The sequence below is a fragment of the Coenobita brevimanus genome, chromosome 18 (genome assembly GCF_032717465.1).
Source record: "Coenobita brevimanus isolate Jiangsu-jjx chromosome 18, ASM3271746v2, whole genome shotgun sequence".
Taxonomy (NCBI): Eukaryota; Metazoa; Arthropoda; class Malacostraca; order Decapoda; family Coenobitidae; genus Coenobita; species Coenobita brevimanus.
Genome location: NC_136971.1, coordinates 7,118,472 through 7,138,042, shown reverse-complemented (window position 1 = coordinate 7,138,042; position 19,571 = coordinate 7,118,472). Strand labels below are relative to the sequence as shown.

Here is a 19,571-nt window from a genome sequence, read left to right as displayed (position 1 = left end):
CACCCCTCACACATCCTTCGTCGACTCCCCCACCAACATACACTTACCTCCACCCTCTACTTCATATTCCCCTCCACCTCTCCTCACATCCCACCCCATACCATCCTTTCCTTTCCACGAACCTCCCTTCCTCCGTCCTCCTCCTCCTCCTCCTCGTAATCGTCGTCGTCGTCGCTTTCACCCCATCCCCACTTCCATCCCCTAACCTTTACCCCAGCATTCCCCCTCTCCCTCACCCCCCCTCTCCTCCATCCTTTTCCCCCACTCTCCTCCTCCCTCACACCTGTTTCTCACATCCAACTTCCCGTTCCTCCCCTTCCTTCCCTTTCCCTTCCCTCCCTCTCCCTTTTCCTTCCCCCCCCTCTCCCCTTCCTTCCCTTTCCCTCTATCCCTTTCCTCGTCACTCCCACCCCCACACCTCGTCACTCCCACCCCCACATCCACCTTCCCACTTCTCACCCCTCCCCCTCCTCTTCCCCTCCCTCACTCCCTCCCCTCCTCCTCTTCCCCCTCCCGACGGCCCTAAATTAGATATCTTTAGAAGTCAAAATTGAAATCTCAGAATCAAGTATATTAAGTTGTGGAACCAAGATTTGCATATTGGTGTAATATCCGCGTCTTGCCGGGCCTGTGTGTGTGTGTGTGTGTGTGTGTGTGTGTGTGAGAGAGAGAGAGAGAGAGAGAGAGAGAGAGAGAGAGAGAGAGAGATTGGTGGCGTATGCTACTGATTGTGTGTGTATGTTTTTGTGTGTGTATTGTGATGGATGGTGCAAGGTGTGTGTGTGTGTGTGTGTGTGTGTGTGTGTGTGTGTGTGTGTGTGTGTGTGTACTTAAACATATTCCAGTTTGTACACGTGCTCCCGAAACAACTAGAAGTGGAAGCGAGGTTGACTTTTTTCCCTAAGAAGTTTGTTTGTGCCTGAGCTACTGAGTGCTTGACTGTGCTTGCAAATTTAACTGTGTGTGTGTGTGTGTGTGTGTGTGTGTGTGTGTGTGTGTGTGTGTGTCAATATCGCTGTCTCAGAAATACAATAGCTATCACCAAACGATTTTATTCAGCTGAGGAACACCATTAAGAATAAAAGGTAAAAAAAAATGGGTATTACTAACCCCTTCAGTACGAAAGTCATCATCATCGTCATGTCATCATCATCATCATCGTCGTCGTCGCCATCACATCATCATCATCATCAAGAATAATTTTGATCGAATGTACGCAATATTTTTCGATTTTATTTTTATTTTTTGGTTGAATGGGAGCACGATTAACCCTCTCACGGTCTTATCAATTCTAGTTTTATGAGCCTGGGAGTGATAATGATCCGGTAGGTTAAGTAGTGAGTACAGGTGTTATTCATTGTCTTGTAATTAGTGGTTGTAATTAAAATTGGGTTGTTTGATAGTAATGGACGGTAATTCCTCAGATCTATGGAGAGAGAGAGAGAGAGAGAGAGAGAGAGAGAGAGAGAGAGAGAGAGAGAGAGAGGGGGAGTCTAATTTTGGCTCCTGTAGTGTATTGGGTTACAGAGTGGTGCATTAGTCAAGCAGAAACCCCACACTGATGGCAAGTAGGTAGATAGGTAGGTAGGTGAGTAAGTAAGGAGGTATTTAAGTAGGTTGGTAGGTGAGTAGCTAGATAGGTAGGTGGGTATGTATGTACTTACAGTAGGGAGAGAAGTAAGTAGATAGGTAAGTAGTGATGTATTTAGGTGGGTAGGTGGGTACACAAGTAGATGAATAAGTAGGAGGATAAGTAGGAGGACAGGTAAAGAGGTTGGTAGGTACAAAGAAGTAAAAGGGAAAACACGCAGCAACAGACCTTATGGTGTTTGGGGGTCTGTTGCAGAGAAGACAGCGGGATGAAGGTAAGGACAGCAAAGCAAGAATGCTACGTGGGTAGGTAGGTAGGTAGGTCTGTGAGTCAGCAGGGAGGTGGATGGGTGAGTAGGGAGGCAGATACTGTATTTTAGCAACTGGTAGGTAAGGAAGAAAACATGATTGTAGGTAAACACTATATAGGCAGGGTGGGAAGTAGATGGGTTGGGAAGTTGGTATGTTTGTATGTGTATATGTATGTATGTATGCATGTGTATATGTATGTATGAATGTATGTGTGTATGTATGTATGTACAGTATATAACGTACTGTATGTATGTATGATTTCCTTCAGTTCGTCAGGCATTCCCCAGGTCGAAAAAAAAAAAAAATCATGCATTGTCGAAGGCGAAGTAAGAGGTTATCGTAGCGAAGGGGTTAATGGAAATACTTTTGTCCTGCTCATTATACGGCCTTTGCCAATGTACGTACAATTTTTGTCGTAAAAGTACTAAACACTAAATGATGTTTCCTCAGATGTACTTAAAATTTGTCTGGTTACTCGTTTTCTCTGGTTACGTATTTAGAGAAAACGTACTTCCATTATAGTATACTAGGGAATTATTTTTTGAGATACTGTTTTGTTCATTGTATAGGAATGATATCTTCTAGCGGATGTCATATTGGCAGAAGCTGGCATTTTACAGGTGTGATAACCTCATCATCATCGTAAACCTCCTTCTCCTCCTCCTCCTCCTGCTTATCATCATCATCATCATCAGCAGCAGCAGCAGCAGCAGTAGCAGCAGCATCTTCTCGTGGTGAGCGGGATCCAAAAGCAGGAGGGATAGGGGAATTATTATAAAAGTATCCAGCTAATATAGACCATGCACATTTTCATCATCATCATCATCATCATCATCGTCGCCGTCGTCGTGGTCGTCGTCGTCATCGTCGTCGTCGTCGTCGTCGTCGTCGTCGTCTTTCCATGTACAAGTGTGAGGACTTGCATCAGCATGCCTCTCACACATCAGCCAAGTATTTGAAATCTTGACTGCATTACACAAAGAACTTCATCTGCACAAAAGTAGTCCTCCCACATGTTTGTTTCTGTCAGCCCTTTTTAAATTAACTAATTAATAAGTATTCATTTACTTATTTATATTTTTTTCTTTGCAGGTGCACTTGGCATAACCCTGTTGGCTAAGATGCCAGTCCTCCATTCACTTTTATGTAAGTATTTGATAAACTTTTGTGTTCTGAACCACCTCTCTCCGATGATCAGTTGATTTAGCTTATTTGTTACCTCCAGATTGTTATATTCAATTTTGGAAAGAGTTCTCGGAGTGGAGTGGTTAACGAGAGCCACATCTAACCTTTGCACTGTAGTGCAAAGTCTGTGTTTCTACTCCAGAAAGACCATGTACCTCTTATGCTTTTGAAACGGGATTTCCGGAGGTCCAGGAACTTTCTATTTCAGCTTTCGCAGACTAACGCACAGTATTTCTGCACTTGTTTACTGTTACCAGTGAGCTCAAATGACCCAGATCTGAATTTTGACACACCCAAAACCATACCTGGGTCACTCTTTTTCAGAATATACATGGGTCTGGTGGTCTCGGGCCGTTGGTTTGGCCGTGATAAGAACTCGTCTGGGAGAGAAGGGTTTAAAAACAGGTTCCATTAAACTAGCAACCACGATTTTGTTTCCCTTTAATTTTTGTCATCGTTGACGGGTGCAGTGATCTGTTCTTCTCGTACTGAAGAGTTTATTGGAAATATTTTGACTTTTTAGTGGTAGTAAAGTTGTGTGGTTCTCTGGTGTGGATGGATTTAAGGAAGGAATATGGAGAGAGAGAGAGAGAGAGAGAGAGAGAGAGCAGGAGGAGGAAATCTCAACAGGAAAAGCGTTCGAAAATTGCGTAGGCAAGGGAGTTGGCGGTTTTCCTTCTCAGTTTTTCCTTGATTTTAAGATGTGTTCTCGCCAGTGTTATTTTGGCCACTTCAATACGATGACGTCCTTTATTTTCTATTTTATTCGTGTACTACCACACGATTTTATTCATCCTAGAAGAAAATTTTCGAACTGGGTTAGAGAATATGAAGGTGCTATGAGTTGAATACGTCGCCGAGGAAGAGCTGTTACGAAATCTCTCGAGTCACGAAAAAAAAGGGCCGTAATCTCATCGGTATAAGAGACTTCGCATCATCTCTTCCTCGACGATATATTTTACAGATTTCGATATAACATCCTTGAACATATTGTTAATTAACGCTGCAGTATGTCAGTTATAGATAGCAGAAGAGGCTACTCAGGTGTTACGTGCAAAATAAATCGCCGAGACGAGCCATTACGAACTCTCCAAAACTGAGGAAAACACCACTCTATGTTGACATGGATTCCGCTCGACCCTGACCAACCAAGAGAAGAATATGGAACGTGTAGCCTTTTTTTTTAATTATTATTTTCTATAGGGTCTGTGTAGTGAAAAAGGGTTGGATTCCTTTATAAACCGATGAGTAAGTTAACGTAGGAGTGTTAAAAGTGTCGAAGGGTTAGGTCTGTACCTGAGGCTGAGAATAAGGAAAGAATAATTTGTAATGTTTTCTTCCTTGTTTGACTATGCGTCCGCAAGAACAGGGTTGAGAACGAAGGAGAGAATGAAGACGAAAGGGACTGAGAATTAAGGTGAGAGAAACATACAGAAAAATTAAAGAAACTATGGAAGTGGGAAAAGCCGGGAAATAAAGAAAATGTGCGGAATGAAATTGAAGGAAATTGGGAAATAAAACTGAAACAGATTGAAAGTGAAGGAGACTGAGAAAAGCAAAGGAAGCAGAACATGAAAGTGAATGAAACGAAGATTGAAACTAAAGGAACTGGAGAATGAAAAATGAACGATACTGGGAAATAAATGAAGGAACCTGAGAATGAAGATAAAAGAGACCAAGAATCAAGATGAGGGAATAATTATGAAAAATGAAAGTGAAGTAGCTAGAAAGAAAATGACGTTGGCAGGGAATGACGGTAAAATTAAGAAAACTGAAAATCACAAATGAAGGAAACAGAGAAATTAAAGGGAAGGAAATGAAGAACGAAATTTAAAAGAGTGAACTACATGATGAGTGAATCGAGTGACAAAAAGTTAAGAAAAAGATGATTGGTCAAGAAAGAAAGCGAAAGTGAATGATAAACAGTTGAACCAAACTGAAAGACAACGTTTGCAAGAGAGTAAGTCAGACAGTAATGGTTGCTGACGAAAACAAGTAATGAGAAGAGTGCAGAGGAGTGAAAGAAAGCGACAAAGGAACGACTAATAGCGGACTGAGAGAGAGAGAGAGAGAGAGAGATGGTGTCCAACGTGGCTCTCAGATTGGCTGGAGTGTGTGGGAGGACACTGAAAAAAAAGTCCTCTGTTCTAATCCTCCTCGTCCTCTGCCTCTCCCTCTCCATCCTTCACACCGCCAGTCACTCCCGCCAGAACTTGGAGAGAGAAGCGAGAGAAAACAGAGAAGGGGAGGACGTCATAGTCACTCCTCAACTGGTGAAGGAAGCACTGGAGGAACTGCAGAAGACTTTTAGTAGCGTTGAAAGAAAGTGCGGGAAGATGGCGAGGCTTGGGGGCAACATAAACTGCGAGTGTGGCAAGAAGAAGTGCTCCATGGATGGTTCGAAGCTAATGTGTTTCGATCCAGTGGTCCGACCTGTTCCCGGGGATTGCCTTGCCTTGAACTTCGGCATTGGGTTCGACCTTTCTTTCGATGCTGCCTTGGTTAACTACGGATGTAGAGTCGTGGCCTTCGATCCAACCAACGCCAACATGACGGACAGGGTGTACGAAGCTACAGTTGAGGATACTGTCGTTCAGTCCCAAATTCGACCTCTCATCCCTGGCCGGAAGCTTGGTTATGCCCTCGCTCCAACCAGCAGCCGAAATCATGGTAAGAAGTTCTATGCGTTGGACGCTGGCCTGGCAAAGAAGGACTACACTCAAGTTCTGAACATCACCATTGACTCCATCCACTATTCTGCCAGCGTCGCAGCCTTCTTCACCTACCAGTCAATTGTGGAGCTCCTGGATAGCCCACGTGTTGACCTCCTCAAGCTGGACATCGAAGGCGTGGAGTGGGACGTCCTGGAGCAACTGGTGAAGTCCCCTGAAGCACCCCGCCTCCTGGAACCCGTGCGGCAGATCCTCCTGGAAACTCACTTCGAGTACCTCAACGGCAACTCCAACGCTGAGGAGGTGCTGAAAGGCTGCTGGAAGTCCCTGTACATCATCCACCGCCTGAGGGACTTTGGGTTCGCCATCGCTGCTTATGACCTCAATGACACGGGTCAAAAGTACTTCGTATTCATGAACGTCAAAATCCCTGCCTACCGAGAGTTGACACTGATCAAGATGGGAAGCCACCGAACTTGACACTGCTTGAGGAGGGCAGCCACAAGACTGACCATTGATAACAGTTATATGAAGGGTGGTGGTGGTGATGATAACGATGATGATGATGATGATGATGGTGGCGGTGGTGGTGGTGGTAGCTAGGGATAATAAAACACGGATGTACACAGAAAATAATATTACCTTTATTCACTACATTAAATAATAAGGCACGTAATATGTACACTCTTGTGACTCCAATTGTTGCACTTTTTAAACACAGTTATAGTCTTCCACGTCAGAGCCAAGTTTCCTAGCGAAGTAGAGAGATATGAAAATTATATAAAGTAAGAGATGTGAAAATTATATAAAGTTAAATGTTCAGATAGTATCCCTTTCCAATTTGTACTGATTTTAGAGGTTTTAGAGGCTTTGATTTGTGTAATTTTATTATTTTATGAATTGTAGTGGGAACAGGTGATTATTAAAGTTTATTATTTGTTGTTTATCTCTTGTTTGTAATTAAGTACAGGGGGGTTACCAAAAAGCTTTAGACATCAATTGCCAGGCTGTGTAGAATAAGCAAAATGGGTATCTTCCCAAAGCAGGGTGAATACATTGCGTAATAAGAATTCAGTAATTTGAGACAGCAGTTATTGAGATAGTATTTGAGACAGCATTAATTGACATACGGTAGTATTTGAGACAGCAGCAATTGAGATAGTATTTGAGACAGCATTAATTGACATACTGTAGTATTTGAGACAGCAGCAGTTGAGATAGTATTTGAGACAGCAGTAATTGAGATAGAACATTTATTCTGTTGGGCCATTTTTGCTGCCATTTTATTCGTCAACTGAAATATCTAAGGAATATTAACCCCAAAGCCTCGGGGGACGAAGCATCTATTTTACTCTACTCTTATTTCTCGAGGCCTGAAGAATATGATGCTCTCAGTGTAACATATACGTAGACCCAAAGGACAAATAAAGAAAAATGAATAAATACGAGTCCCCTGTTCAGTAAAGTAGCATTTTCATTTTTTTTTTTTTTTTGTCCAGCTTTCTCTTCGACTCAAAACTGTTATAGCGATATTCCCAAATTTATAGATATATACAGTGATACGTATTATATAATTTACAGGTCCAGTTGTCATTATTTTGTGTTGAAACGACGTAATACAAATAGTTTAGAGTATGTAAATGTGTATCTATGTATTATTTTGCCATATATTATTATTTATGCACTAACCTACGTACAGGGAGTATCTGGAGATTTATGTACAGCAAGGTAACTAATAATAATAATAATAATAATAATAATAATGATAATAATAGTAGTAATAATAATAATAATAATAATATATAAAATAGGTTCAGCATAATATTAGTGGTAATAATATAATTGCAGTATTAATGAAAAGATACTGGTGATGATAAAAACAACAGTAATATTAATGAAATAATTATCACTTTCAGTATAAATAATAATAATAATAATAATAATAATAATAATAATAATATATCGATTAAATAAATGTAGAGGCCGATCAGTGACATCAGGGAAAATCATGAATGAAAAATGAATACAACTGAAGACATCCTTGGTAACTGACATGAAGCATGATTGTGAAATGAAGGTAAAATGGGCTTCTTTTGAAAATAAATATGTTTTTTTTATAATTTTTTCATGTATAAATTATGACCTTCAGAGTTTAAATATTTTGAAAAGTATCTTGCGAAACTATTTCAAGCATTAATTTGACACAAGTTAAAATATATCGTGAGATTTGAAAAAGTATGATTTCAGATATAATTCCCTCATTTTAAAAAGCTGTATATACTTTAAGACATTTCTGTAGTATTTTAAAATTGAAATCTAGTATGTTTTAATCAAGATTATTTATACTAGATTGTTCATGCGACATCCCGGCAAATAAATCAGAAGTGTTGAAATCGCGTAAAAATTTTTGTTATCATGATTGCTTTGTAGTCCATTTATAGTTTCCTGGCAAAGTTGTCCCACACTTTTTTTAAATCTGATTGGCTGTCGTTATTGAATATGTTGACTGTGATGGTTGAAAATAATAACTGAAAGAAAATTAGTTACAAGTTTCACCAAGTCATGGCTCATCATTCAAGGTGAGGGCGTGACCTAATTTTGCTAGGTTGAAATAATTGTAATGCTGTGTCGTTTTGGAGAGTTATGTTGATTGGACTCTATTTTTACCCAGCCAAAGTAACTGGACTGTAGTATCACCAAGTAAGAAATAAGTGGTTTTGCCAGGTTGTTTGTAAAGCAATCTATACTTCTGCAGATGTGGTAATAATAGTACTAGGGTTTTGCCAAGTTAAAATGATTGGACAGTAGTTTAGCCAGGGTGAAATAACTGGACTACAGATTTAAGTTGACGTATATAACTGGAATATAGCCAAGGTGAAATAACTGGACTACAGATTTAAGTTGACGTATATAACTGGAATATAGCCAAGGTGAAATAACTGGAGTACAGTTTTAATAATCAAATGGAGTATAGTATAGCTGAGTTTAAATAAATTGGTTGATAGCCTTGACGTTGATAAATCCTTAAAGGGGATTGGAAGACGGATTATTCAGATTATCTCTACTTATTTACAGCTTTGGAGAAATGCAAAAAATACTCCACTTACACCTCTACAACATATAAATCCTCGTGTAACACCTATAGTCTCCGCGAAAAGCACCTTATAAATAAAACTATATCCCTAAGCGCTCTATTTTAAAAACCTCCTCCGGCTCTACACACCTTTAAAGCTCGTTGCTGTGGTTACTATGGAAGGCGTTAATGGTAGGTCAGGTAATGGGCTGCTCAGGGTTCTTGGTTGTCTTGGACGTCTTTTGGTTTTTGTGTTAGGTTGTCTTGATTTTGCGAGTTATCTTTTTCTATAATTATTTCTTTTGTATTTCTGCTCTCTTGGATTTTCTATTATGGTGTCTTGATTTTGAGTATATGATCTATTTTTGGTAGTTGTTTCTTGTGTATTTTCTTTCTGCTTTTGTTACTCTGTGTTTTCTTCATATATTGTTTGGGGTCTTGATTTTGTTAATTTTCCTTTTGATTATCATTCTTTTGAATTTTCTTTCTGCCCCAATTATTCTCTGTTTTTGCTGTACGGTATATTTTTTTCGTTTTTTTTCAGTTCATCTTTTTATCGTAACTGCACATCTTTTTTCTCTGTTTATTTGCTTATTTGTTTACTTAATTTGCATTACTTATTTCATATTGTGTGTTTTTTTATTTACTTCTGTACCTATTTACTTATTTATCGTCCTAATAGGCCTATACTGTTGATGTGGAATTATGACAGATTAATTTTTAATAGTAAAGTATGTAAAAATATGACGTATTGGTCTTGAGTTATGAATTAATTTAAAGATTTTGATTGTGAGTTTTGCTGTCGGTTTTATTTTTTATTTTTTTCCGCCTTGTCACAACCCTCGTCCTTGTATTTTTTTTTTCCCTTGATTGTCTTGATTATCTTTATTCTTGTTACCATATAATTTGTTTTGAATGTTAATTTTGGTAATATTCTTGAATTTCTATGCGTTTTATTACCAGTTTGTTTCTCTGTTGTAGCTTATTTTTCGTTCTTTATATTTTCTGTCATTTCCGGTAGTTTATAATATTTTTTTGTTTTTCTGCTTTTCCATGATTTTGTGTCTTTGAATATATCGTTAAGGATTTTAATAATGTTAAGTGTTTCGTTGCTGGATATTTGGCGTTCATTATTTATTTCAATGTAAGTAAAAAAAAAAAGCTTAAACTTCTACTAATTGCTTATTGTATTTTTCTTCTGCGCGTTTCCGTCACTTTCCTTTATTTGTAAATCCTCCATCCTTCTCTACTTTTATGTATCACTCATCATATTCCAATTTCCTCTCTCTATTTCTCCACTTATTCTTTCCCTTCCTCCTTCTCTCCTTTCTCTATCCTTCCCCCGTCTTCTCTCCACCTTCTTTTTCCTTCCATTATATCTCTCCATCATCCATCACTGTCCATTCATCGCTGTCAGTCTCTCCCTCCTCCTCCCAGTTTCGTCCCTCATTCTCTCCATCCTCCTCCTCATTCTCCCCTCCTCCTCTCCACCCCTCCATCCCTCCGCTCCTCCAGCTCACGCCAGAAGGAGCTGCTCTGCTGAATCTGGAGCGTCCATGAGCTTGACGAGACCGAAGAAGGTGGAGGGGTGACGCTTGATTGGCCGAGTAGTTTGGTCCAGGTCTCGAACACTCACTGCCGCGTGCTGTAGGGGGTTAAGTAGGTAGATTAGTTAGTAGGTAGGTGCAGTAGACGAGTATATAAATTGTGCACATAAAGACAGATGGATAGATAGATGAAAAATAGATTGATTGATGTCGATGGATGTAGGATGGGCCGTGTGTTTTTAGGCCAGATCACAAACACTTAATGCCGCGTGCTGTCGGAGTTAAGTACATAGATCAGCTGATAGGTAGATAGACAGGTAGACAGGCTTACTGGTTGACTGGAAGAGAGTGAGAGTAACAGAACACACATAGTTACATTGAATTAAATACTTTCTTGATGTATGGATGGCTGTATTCTTCACCTGATTGATTCACTATTAAATATAACAGCAGATGGAGGGACAGGGAGGTGGGTAAACGCGGACGTATAAAAATCAGGGAAATGAAAGTGGTGATCGCAATGACGGACATAAAAAAGAAGAAGTGAAAATAAAAGTAGTGATCGTAGTGACGGACGTATAAAATCATTGAAATAAAAGTTGTGATGGCAGTGAAGGAGGTAAACGCTGGCTGATAGGTACCCTGGGTAGGTAGGAGGTGCCCGAGGTGTGGCAGGAGGGTGAGGGGTGTGTGGGGGCGACTGCACACTCCAAAACAGGGATGTCGTCAACGAGGATCTGGAACCCGCTGCCGTAGGTACCCGTCTCGTATAGAACCTGTGCGGAGGAGGATGGAGAGTTAGTTCGGGATGCGAGGGTGATCTGGGAAGGTTGGGAAAGAGGTTGGAGAGTTTTTTGGGATGTGCGGGGAACTGTAGGTGATTAGGGAAGGTAGGGAGAGCTGGGAAATGAGTGTTATTTGGGCCGAAGGATAGGGAGGGAGTTAGTTTTGGGTGCGAGGGTGATCTGGGGAAAAAGAGATTGAAGAGTCAGTGGGGGTGTTTGGGGAGCTGTAGGTGCTTGGGAAAGGTAGGGAGAGCTGGGGAATGAGTGTTAGTGTGAGTTGAAGGATGGGGAGTGAATGAGGAGTCAGTTTGGGGTAGGAAGGTGATCTGGGGAGTTTGGGGAGGTTGTGAAAGAGATTGGAGAGTTAGTAGGAGTGTTGAAGGAACTACAGGATATTGGGGAGGATAGGTAGAGTTGGGAAATAAGTAAACTAGGTGGAGGGGGTGGGGGTTGTGAGAACTGGAAATGGGGAAGTGGATGGGGTCAGATTGGGGTGCAGGGAAGATGTTAAAAAGTACATCTTGAAGAGTCTCACTTAAAAATTATGTAATATATTAAGTACACAGAAAGATTGAAAGGTAATGTACAGTCGCAGTTGTATTTGGAGAGAGAGAGAGAGAGAGAGAGAGAGAGAGAGAGAGAGAGAGAGAGAGAGAGAGAGAGAGATTAGTGTGTAGCTGACTTTTCACTTCTGAAGAGGACTTTTAAAGTTACCCTCAAACATTTCATCCTGTTTTCTGTCCAGTCATCTAATCACACACACACACACACACACACACACACACACACACACACACACACACACACACACACACACACACACACACACACACACACACACACACACACACAGGACCCTCAACAAAAAATATATATAACTTTTGATAATAGTAAGGTCAGTGTTGTGATTTTATCTCCAAGCACTGCAGTATCCCCCGAACCTACACACACACACACACACACACACACACACACACACACACACTTAGGTCATTTTACGGGATTAAATAACTCTTAAGCCTGATGACGCCATTGACCTTGCACACAGAGACGCATCGTGGGGGAGGGTAATTGTCTTTGCTGTGTATGTATGTTTACTTGTGGTTTTATGTGCGCACAGGAACGCGGAAGGGTGTACATGTCAAACCGCACATGGCCACATTTAGAGTTGGCTTACATACGTGCGCTCATACAAAATGCTTACATATATACATACATACATACGTAAATACACACACACATAAAATAGTAAAGGTGATTTATTGTGATTGATTGATTGATTGATTGTGTGTGCGTGTGTGTGTGTGTGTAGTTGTGTACTTTATTATTACGTAAGTGTGAACATATAGAGCAGTTTGTATACACACACACACACACACACACACACACACACACACACACACACACACACACACACACACACACACACACACACACACACACACACACACACACAGTCACTCATTCCTCTCTCTCTCTCTCTCTCTCCACTTGCGTTTAAATAAGATTATGATGATGGATGATGACACATACACACACAGCTTTTCATCATCATCTCCCTTTCCATTCTCATCTCTCTGTTTTGACGTGTGTGTGTGTGTGTGTGTGTGTGTGTGTGTGTGTGTGTGTGTGAGAGAGAGAGAGAGAGAGAGAGAGAGAGAGAGAGAGAGAGAGGTACGTTGTGTGAGTTTGGTTACGTGTATGTATCCTTGCGTTTTTATTTGTTTGCGTGTGTATGTGTGTGTGTGTGTGTGTGTGTGTGTGTGTGTGTGTGTGTGTGTGTGTGCTTGCTTGTGTGTTTATTTTCCAAGCTACTAGGCGGTTTGTTTACTCTCGTCGATCTCTGAAGCGTTCTTTCATCCGTAATTGATATTGGAGGTTTTCTGGACACTACGGTAACACAAATTGTAGAAAACACACACACACACACACACACACACACACACACACACACACACACACACACACACACACACACACACACACACACACACACACACACCTGGGCATACAGGTAGTAGAGTCCAGCTTCCTTGACCACCACTGTGTCTTCATCGAGTGAGTACTTGCGTGTGAGTCCAAGGTTATTCATCCAGACGGCGGGCACCCATGAGTGTTGACTTACGCCCTGACCTGAGGAGAGAATGAGTAAGTGTGAGTAAAGGGTGAGGGAGAGTGAGTAAGTGTGAGTAGGGGGTGAGGGAGAATAAGTATGAGTAAGGGATGAGGGAGAATAAGTGTGAGTAAGGGGTGAGGGAGAATAAGAGTAAGTGTGAGTAGGAGGTGAGGGAGAATAAGAGTGAGTCAGGGTTAAGGGAGAATTAGAGTGAGTCAGGGGTAAGGGAGAATAAGAGTGAGTAAGGGGTGAGGAAGGATAAGAGTGAGCAGTGGGTGAGGGAGAATGAGTAAGAGGAGTAAATGGTGACTTCAGGGTTAGGTGGTAAGTGGTGAGTAAGAGATGTTTAATAGTAAGTGGTGAGTATGATTAAGTGGTGAGAGACATGGGAAAAGGGTGGGTAATGTATGAATTAATGATAACGGATGAATAAAAAAAAAAATGAATGGTTAAGGTTTCGGATAATCGTAGACAAATTATTCACTACTAGAAAATATATCAGAATATATCTTAAAGTCTCACATGGCAAGCTTAATATGCCTTACATTCCTAGTCAATTTATTCTCCTTGACGCCAGCGATTAAGTTGATGAATATTATAAAGTAGACGCAATTCTTTGAAGATGGAAACGTCTTATGTAGTTCCTTAAGATGGCTTCTGTTTTAGTGAAGAGGGTTACTAATCTCTGTTTTTTCTAGTTCGAAAATTCCTTTGAGATAAAAATAATCGCCAGGTGATAAGAATAAGATTTGAAAGGCGTTATCGTAATGAAAAAGTTTTATGATCATGCACATCTAATCCTGGTCATTGTCCTGTTTGTAGATAGATAGATAGGTAGGCAGGTAGGTAGGTAGATAGATAGATAAATAGACTGATAGATAGATAAGTGATAAATTAGTTTATGATGTTCGTACCGTGCCTGGTGGAGTTGTCAGCTACGAAGTGGGCGAGGGAGAGGACGGGGCGGGCACGGCGGCGGCGGCGGCGACCATGCTTGTTGCGACGTTTGCGCTGGTTGTCCTGCGAGGTGTGTGTGAGAGAGAGAGAGATGGTTAGGAGGGGGGAGAAGAAGCAAACGTCAGGAAGGTAAAAGGGGAGGTAAGGAGGGGAGATTTGGAAGATGGGAGAGGACAGGTTAGGTAGGGGTGTTGTAAGAGGGAGAGGAAGGTGGGGAGAGGAGAAAACGAACAAAATTTGGATACCGATAAATACAAGGAGGAAACCAACACTAATTCCATATCCTGCAGTTGTTGACATAGAGGTATTTACTGTATATACACCCCAGTTTTCTGATTGGTACTACGGTATTTACTGTTTGTACACACGGTTTTCTGATTGGTACTGTAATGTAATAGGGCAGATAGGAAATATTAGCTTCTTGGTACATATCTCATGAGTCGGCTTAAGACTGTTATTAAGAAACTGAAATGTTGAAAGTCTGGTAGCACCCAGTTCGTGACGGTCATGTAACAAACAATGATGAGTAGCTGGTATGATTAGCCCTGCATGCCACGTTAGGGAGTGATTGGAGCAGCGAGGCAGAGAAGACAGACGCGGTATACTCCAATCAGGGGTGCTCAAAATACCGTCAGATACTGGGACGGACATGCTTACAACTTGGCAACCTCAGTTTTAATTCCTTAAAGCCGATGACTTGTTTTATTGATTTGGTCTTGCTGCCTCCAGACGATTTTCCTCAGCTTAAGCGAGAAAGGGTAGCAAGACTATTAAGCTTCTCCAAGTCGAAAAGCCTCTCGTAAGCTGAATGTAATCGTATGAATGTATCAAGAATAAAAATTACAACGACGTAATTGAAGTGGTAAAAAATACAGCCCTCACTATTTCTTTAGATTACGCCTTACCTGTGCCGTGCCTCACCTACCTGCCGTGTCAAACTTACCTTAGTGAGTGAAGTGGCAGGGCGTGATGAGTACCCTGTCTGTGGCCTGGTGTATGCGAGGGGTCCCTGTTGCACCACCACGCGGTCCCTGGGGGTGTCTGGCAGGGGGGGTGGCTGCGGCTGAGGCTGGGGCACTACCAGGTTCAGAGTCACATCATACCCGTCGTCAGGGGAGGTGGCCTGGGGGTGTGGGGGTGGGGGAGAGGAGGAAGGAAGGGAGAAATAGGATGGAGGGAGAAAGGAGTGGGGTTACGTGGGTTAGGATGCAGGAAAAGGAGAAAGAGTTAGGGAAGGATGGGTGTTGGAGAGAACAGGGTATGGTAGAGTTGAGAGGAGGTTAGGAACTCATTAGGAGATTATGATGAAGAAAGATTAGATTACATTAGGACAGAGTAGGTAGGACAAAACAGAGCAAGACAGGGTAGGGTAGGGTAAGGTGGAACAGAGCAGAGTAAGGCAGGGGTCAAGCAGGGTAGGTAGGGTAGGATAGGATAGGATAGGGTAGGACAAGGAGAAAAGCATCACACAGTTAGTCACTTCTGTTAATTTGAAAATAAAACTCGATAACACTTAGTTCACTCCGGTACCGCTTTGATGATAGGGATATTATAGAGAGAGAATTGCAGTTAGATAAACAGAAGCCAGAGAGATAAACATGGTTGGCAGACTAATTTTACGCTAATATATACAAGCACAAACAATGTATTTATTCAGATATTATAAGTCAGGGACAAACAATTAACTAAACTCAAGGTAAACATAAGAAAGCCCTAAAGGAATGGTAAGATTGAAGACAGAATAATAATAGTAAATCTAGATTTACACACACACACACACACACACACACACACACACACACACACACACACACACACACGAATGAAAAGAACCACAAAGAACTGATACAGGATAAGGAATCATTAAAATCGCGCCAATACGATGACCCCTATTCTTGCTGGCACCAATCGCTTTTACTCAGGGAATAACAGAGACTGAAGGGGTACTGAAGTGGTGTGAAGCTGTATTCGTGTAACTCCCTCTTTCTGAGGTAATTACAGTGGTCTGGTGGTAGCAAGGACAAGCATCCATCGTACTGAAGTAATGAATGGTCTTATGTAACCCCCATATGCTTTTTGGCTAAGGAGTACACATACAGATACGTACAGGTAAACATAATGATGTACACACACATACTTACAAATATATGCTCACACTGACGCATATACCTGCATACATACATACATACATACATGCATACACATAAAGATTAAGCCTAGGGACTCATAAGCATAAACACACTTATAAGCATTAACAACACACACACACACACACACACACACACACACACACACACACACACACACACACACACACACACACACACACACACTAGCTGTAGTACAAACAAATGCATCTACAGTATACACAGTTACAGGCAAATTACACAAACACACTTAACTCAAACACACACAAACGGACCCTAGCGCTAAGAGCAAGTGCACACAAGGTTAAATACGCACATAAATGCGTACATGTAGACAGCACACCCACGCACACTCATAAATAAGAGACATTGAAAGGTTAGACGAGATGCAGGGAGAGAGAGAGAGAGAGAGAGAGAGAGAGAGAGAGAGAGAGAGAGGAGAAGAGATGATTAGAAGGAAGAGTAAAGGTACAGATAATGGCTAAATAAGTAGGGAAGAGAAAGGAGGAGAAAGAGGAAGAGGAGGAGGAGGAGAAGGAGAAGAAGAAGAAGAAGAAGAGGAGGAGGAGGAGGAGGAGGAGGAGGAGGAAGCACAGTTTGACAAAAGAAAAGAAAAAACACAAGAAGAAGCAAATTATCTTTCATATCACAAGGAGACAAACACCCTAACCCCTTCAGCCCGATGACGTGTTTTGTGCTTTATTCTTGCTCACGTCTTTATTTAACTAGGGAGAGTTTTTTCCCTTTTTTTTTATATTTTTTCTTTTCTGTTTTTTATTTTTTCGACTTTTTCTTTTCTATATTTTCTTTGTTTTTCTTTCTCTTTTCTGTTTTTCCTTTTTCATTTGTTTTTTCCCTTTTTTTAAATATATATTTTTTCTTTTTTCTTTTCTACTTTCTCCTTTTCTTTTCTATATTTTCTTTGTTTTTCTTTCTCTTTTCTGTTTTTCCTTTTTCATTTCTATTTTTTTCTTTTTTCTTTTTTTGAAGGGGATGGTTTAGGTATAGTCCTCATCCACCCCTGATCCACAAGGGGTCTCCCAGAAGGTGAATAAAATCGTCTGGTGGTAGCGGGAATAAAGTGAAGTATGCCATCAGGTTTCGAAGCAAGATCTAAAAAAACGCAAGCACTCAAAACCAGGAGGAAAAAGCCCTGAAGAAAACACATCAAATATACGAACAAAAAAAAGACAAAAAACAACCACAAGTATTAGATAAAACAAGCAATTCACAAGGACACAAGAACAGGAAGAAAATATCCCCATAAAACACACACATACAGAAAAAAACAGCCATTTCCGATATATGGTTAAAAGGAAAAAGTTCACAAGGGTACACAGACTAAAACACTTCTATAAAACAAACACACTGAAGCAAGGATTTCTCCTTTACACAGGAGGAAAAAAAAGCCCTTAAAAGCACACAGACGAGGACAAACACCTATGAAACACAGAAAAAGTAAGGACCCTTAAAAAAAAACACACACACAGACAACGACACAGATAAATAAACACAAGTATCCCACAAACACTCAAAGCAAGAACAAACAAGGACACAGATATGTACAAATCAACCCACAAACACTCAAAGCAAGAACCAAACCCTGAAAAACACATAGAAACAAGAACTTACAAGCAAAGAAAAAACTGTAAAGGCACGTGATAAACAAGCAGCCTAAAGGAACAAAAAAAAAAGTAAAAAAATAAATCACAGAAATACAAAGCGTGCGAAAATAAAACAAAAACCATGTCCTCCATTGAAAAAAAAACAAGGAAACAAACACACAAAACAAAAATTAAAGAAAAAAAAACGTAAAAGTGTAAGAAGGAGAAAATAAAAACAAAAAGAAAGAGACCAAAGTGACCTAACCACCGTCATAAACTAAAAGCAAGCAAACACCATCCCGCAGCCACACAGAAGCAGCTAGTCACACACACACACACACACACACACACACACACACACACACACACACACACACACACACACACACACACACACACACACAGAAGCTGGCAGTTACAAGCCTACAGGGGCGCTCTTGATATGATAGCCAGGCATATTGACACACACACACACACACACACACACACACACACACACACACACACACACACACACACACAAAGTAAGAATAAAGTAAGATAGAAAGAAAGAACAGTGGAAAGGAGAGTTTTGAGGGAGAGAGAGGGAGAGAGAGAGAGAGAGAGAGAGAGAGAGAGAGGGAGAGAGAGAGAGAGAGAGAGAGAGAGAGGGAGAGGAACCACACAAACACACAGGAGAGAATAAACAGTTAGGAGTGAGAAGTGGACCAATTAAGTGAACAAGGACGAGCAGACACATACATAAATACATATATACTCTCTCTCTCTCTCTCTCTCTCTCTCTCTCTCTCTCTCTCTCTCTCGCTACTACCTTGACCCTGGTATCGCGGTACTGCACAGAGACCGGGCTTGTGTTAGAGAGACCAGGCCGCTGCTTTGGTCTCGGTCTTGCCCTCGTTCCAGACCCGTGCAAGCTCTGGGGGCACGTACACCGGTTAGTGGGGGCGTGCTGGGGGGGCAGGGGGGCGGGGGGAAGCTAGGGGGCACGTAGGAGGAGGGGGAAGGGAGTTTTAAGGGCATAAGTAGAGGATTTTTTTTTTTTTTTTTTAGAGGAAGAATATAGGGAGCTTTGATGATGATGATGGTGGTGGTGGTGGTGCAGGGAGTGGAGGGAACTTTGGTGGTTGATGATGATGATAATGATGATGATTGATGATGATGATGATGGTTGTGGTTGTAGAGGAAGGAGAGGAGGGAGCTTTGGTTGTTGATGATGAAGATAATGATGATGATGATTGATGATGATGATTTGGAGGAGGAGGAGATCTCAAGGAAGAGGAGGACACCTAGAGAGTTCTTAAGAAGGAGTAGGAGGGTAGGAAGAAGCCTTTGAGGATGTGGAGGAGGAGTGTAAGGATCTTTAAGGACCAGGAAGGTAGCCGGTACTTTCTTGGGGCAGAAGGGCAAGGAGGCGCCAAGGAAGATGGATAGGTGTTGTGTAGAGGTGTAGGTGTTGTGCAGAGGTGTAGGTGTTGTGTAGAGATGTAGGTGTTGTATAGGGGTGGTGGTTTTGTGTAGAAGTGTACGTGTTGTGTAGAGGTGTAGTGTTGTGTATGGGTGTAGATGTTTTGTAGAGATGGTGT

At 41.2% G+C, this 19,571-nt stretch overlaps 2 protein-coding genes and 1 long non-coding RNA gene across 7 annotated transcripts in view; 2 read left to right on the top strand and 1 right to left on the bottom strand.

Annotated features, from left to right (window-relative positions):
• Nucleotides 1-5,165: 5,165 nt before the first annotated feature.
• LOC145391388 (uncharacterized) lies at nt 5,166-6,239 on the top strand. The gene is made up of 2 exons (XM_080265992.1): nt 5,166-5,663; nt 5,718-6,239. The coding sequence occupies exons 1-2, from the start codon at nt 5,166-5,168 to the stop codon at nt 6,237-6,239; spliced, it is 1,020 nt and encodes a 339-aa protein (XP_080122118.1).
• A 2,020-nt stretch (nt 6,240-8,259) lies between these two features.
• The window catches only part of LOC145391387 (uncharacterized), a 98,483-nt gene continuing 87,171 nt past the window's right edge, over nt 8,260-19,571 (top strand). The window contains exons 1-2 of the long non-coding RNA XR_013895841.1: nt 8,260-8,483; nt 8,530-8,659. This is a non-coding gene — a long non-coding RNA (uncharacterized LOC145391387). The remainder of the gene's footprint in view (nt 8,484-8,529; nt 8,660-19,571) is intronic.
• Nucleotides 10,297-19,571, bottom strand: part of egr (TNF superfamily member 12 eiger) — a 138,495-nt gene continuing 129,220 nt past the window's right edge. For 4 of the 5 annotated variants that reach the window (XM_080265987.1, XM_080265989.1, XM_080265988.1 and 1 more), the window contains 6 exons: nt 18,800-18,904; nt 15,181-15,360; nt 14,195-14,300; nt 13,167-13,297; nt 11,021-11,155; nt 10,297-10,477 (listed from right to left, as the gene is read on the bottom strand). In XM_080265987.1, coding sequence (XP_080122113.1) covers nt 10,349-10,477; nt 11,021-11,155; nt 13,167-13,297; nt 14,195-14,300; nt 15,181-15,360; nt 18,800-18,904 — 786 coding nt within the window. In that variant the 3' untranslated portion in view covers nt 10,297-10,348. The remainder of the gene's footprint in view (nt 10,478-11,020; nt 11,156-13,166; nt 13,298-14,194; nt 14,301-15,180; nt 15,361-18,799; nt 18,905-19,571) is intronic. The other variant, XM_080265990.1, reaches the window with a different exon arrangement.

What these genes read in the sequence shown, in the direction of transcription:
- LOC145391388 (XM_080265992.1), top strand. Translation starts at nt 5,166, where the DNA reads ATGGTGTCCAACGTGGCTCTCAGATTGGCTGGAGTGTGTGGGAGGACA. An exon ending in ACAGGGTGTACGAAGCTACA is followed by an intron (nt 5,664 to 5,717) that starts GTTGAGGATACT and finishes CCTGGCCGGAAG; the next exon opens with CTTGGTTATGCCCTCGCTCC.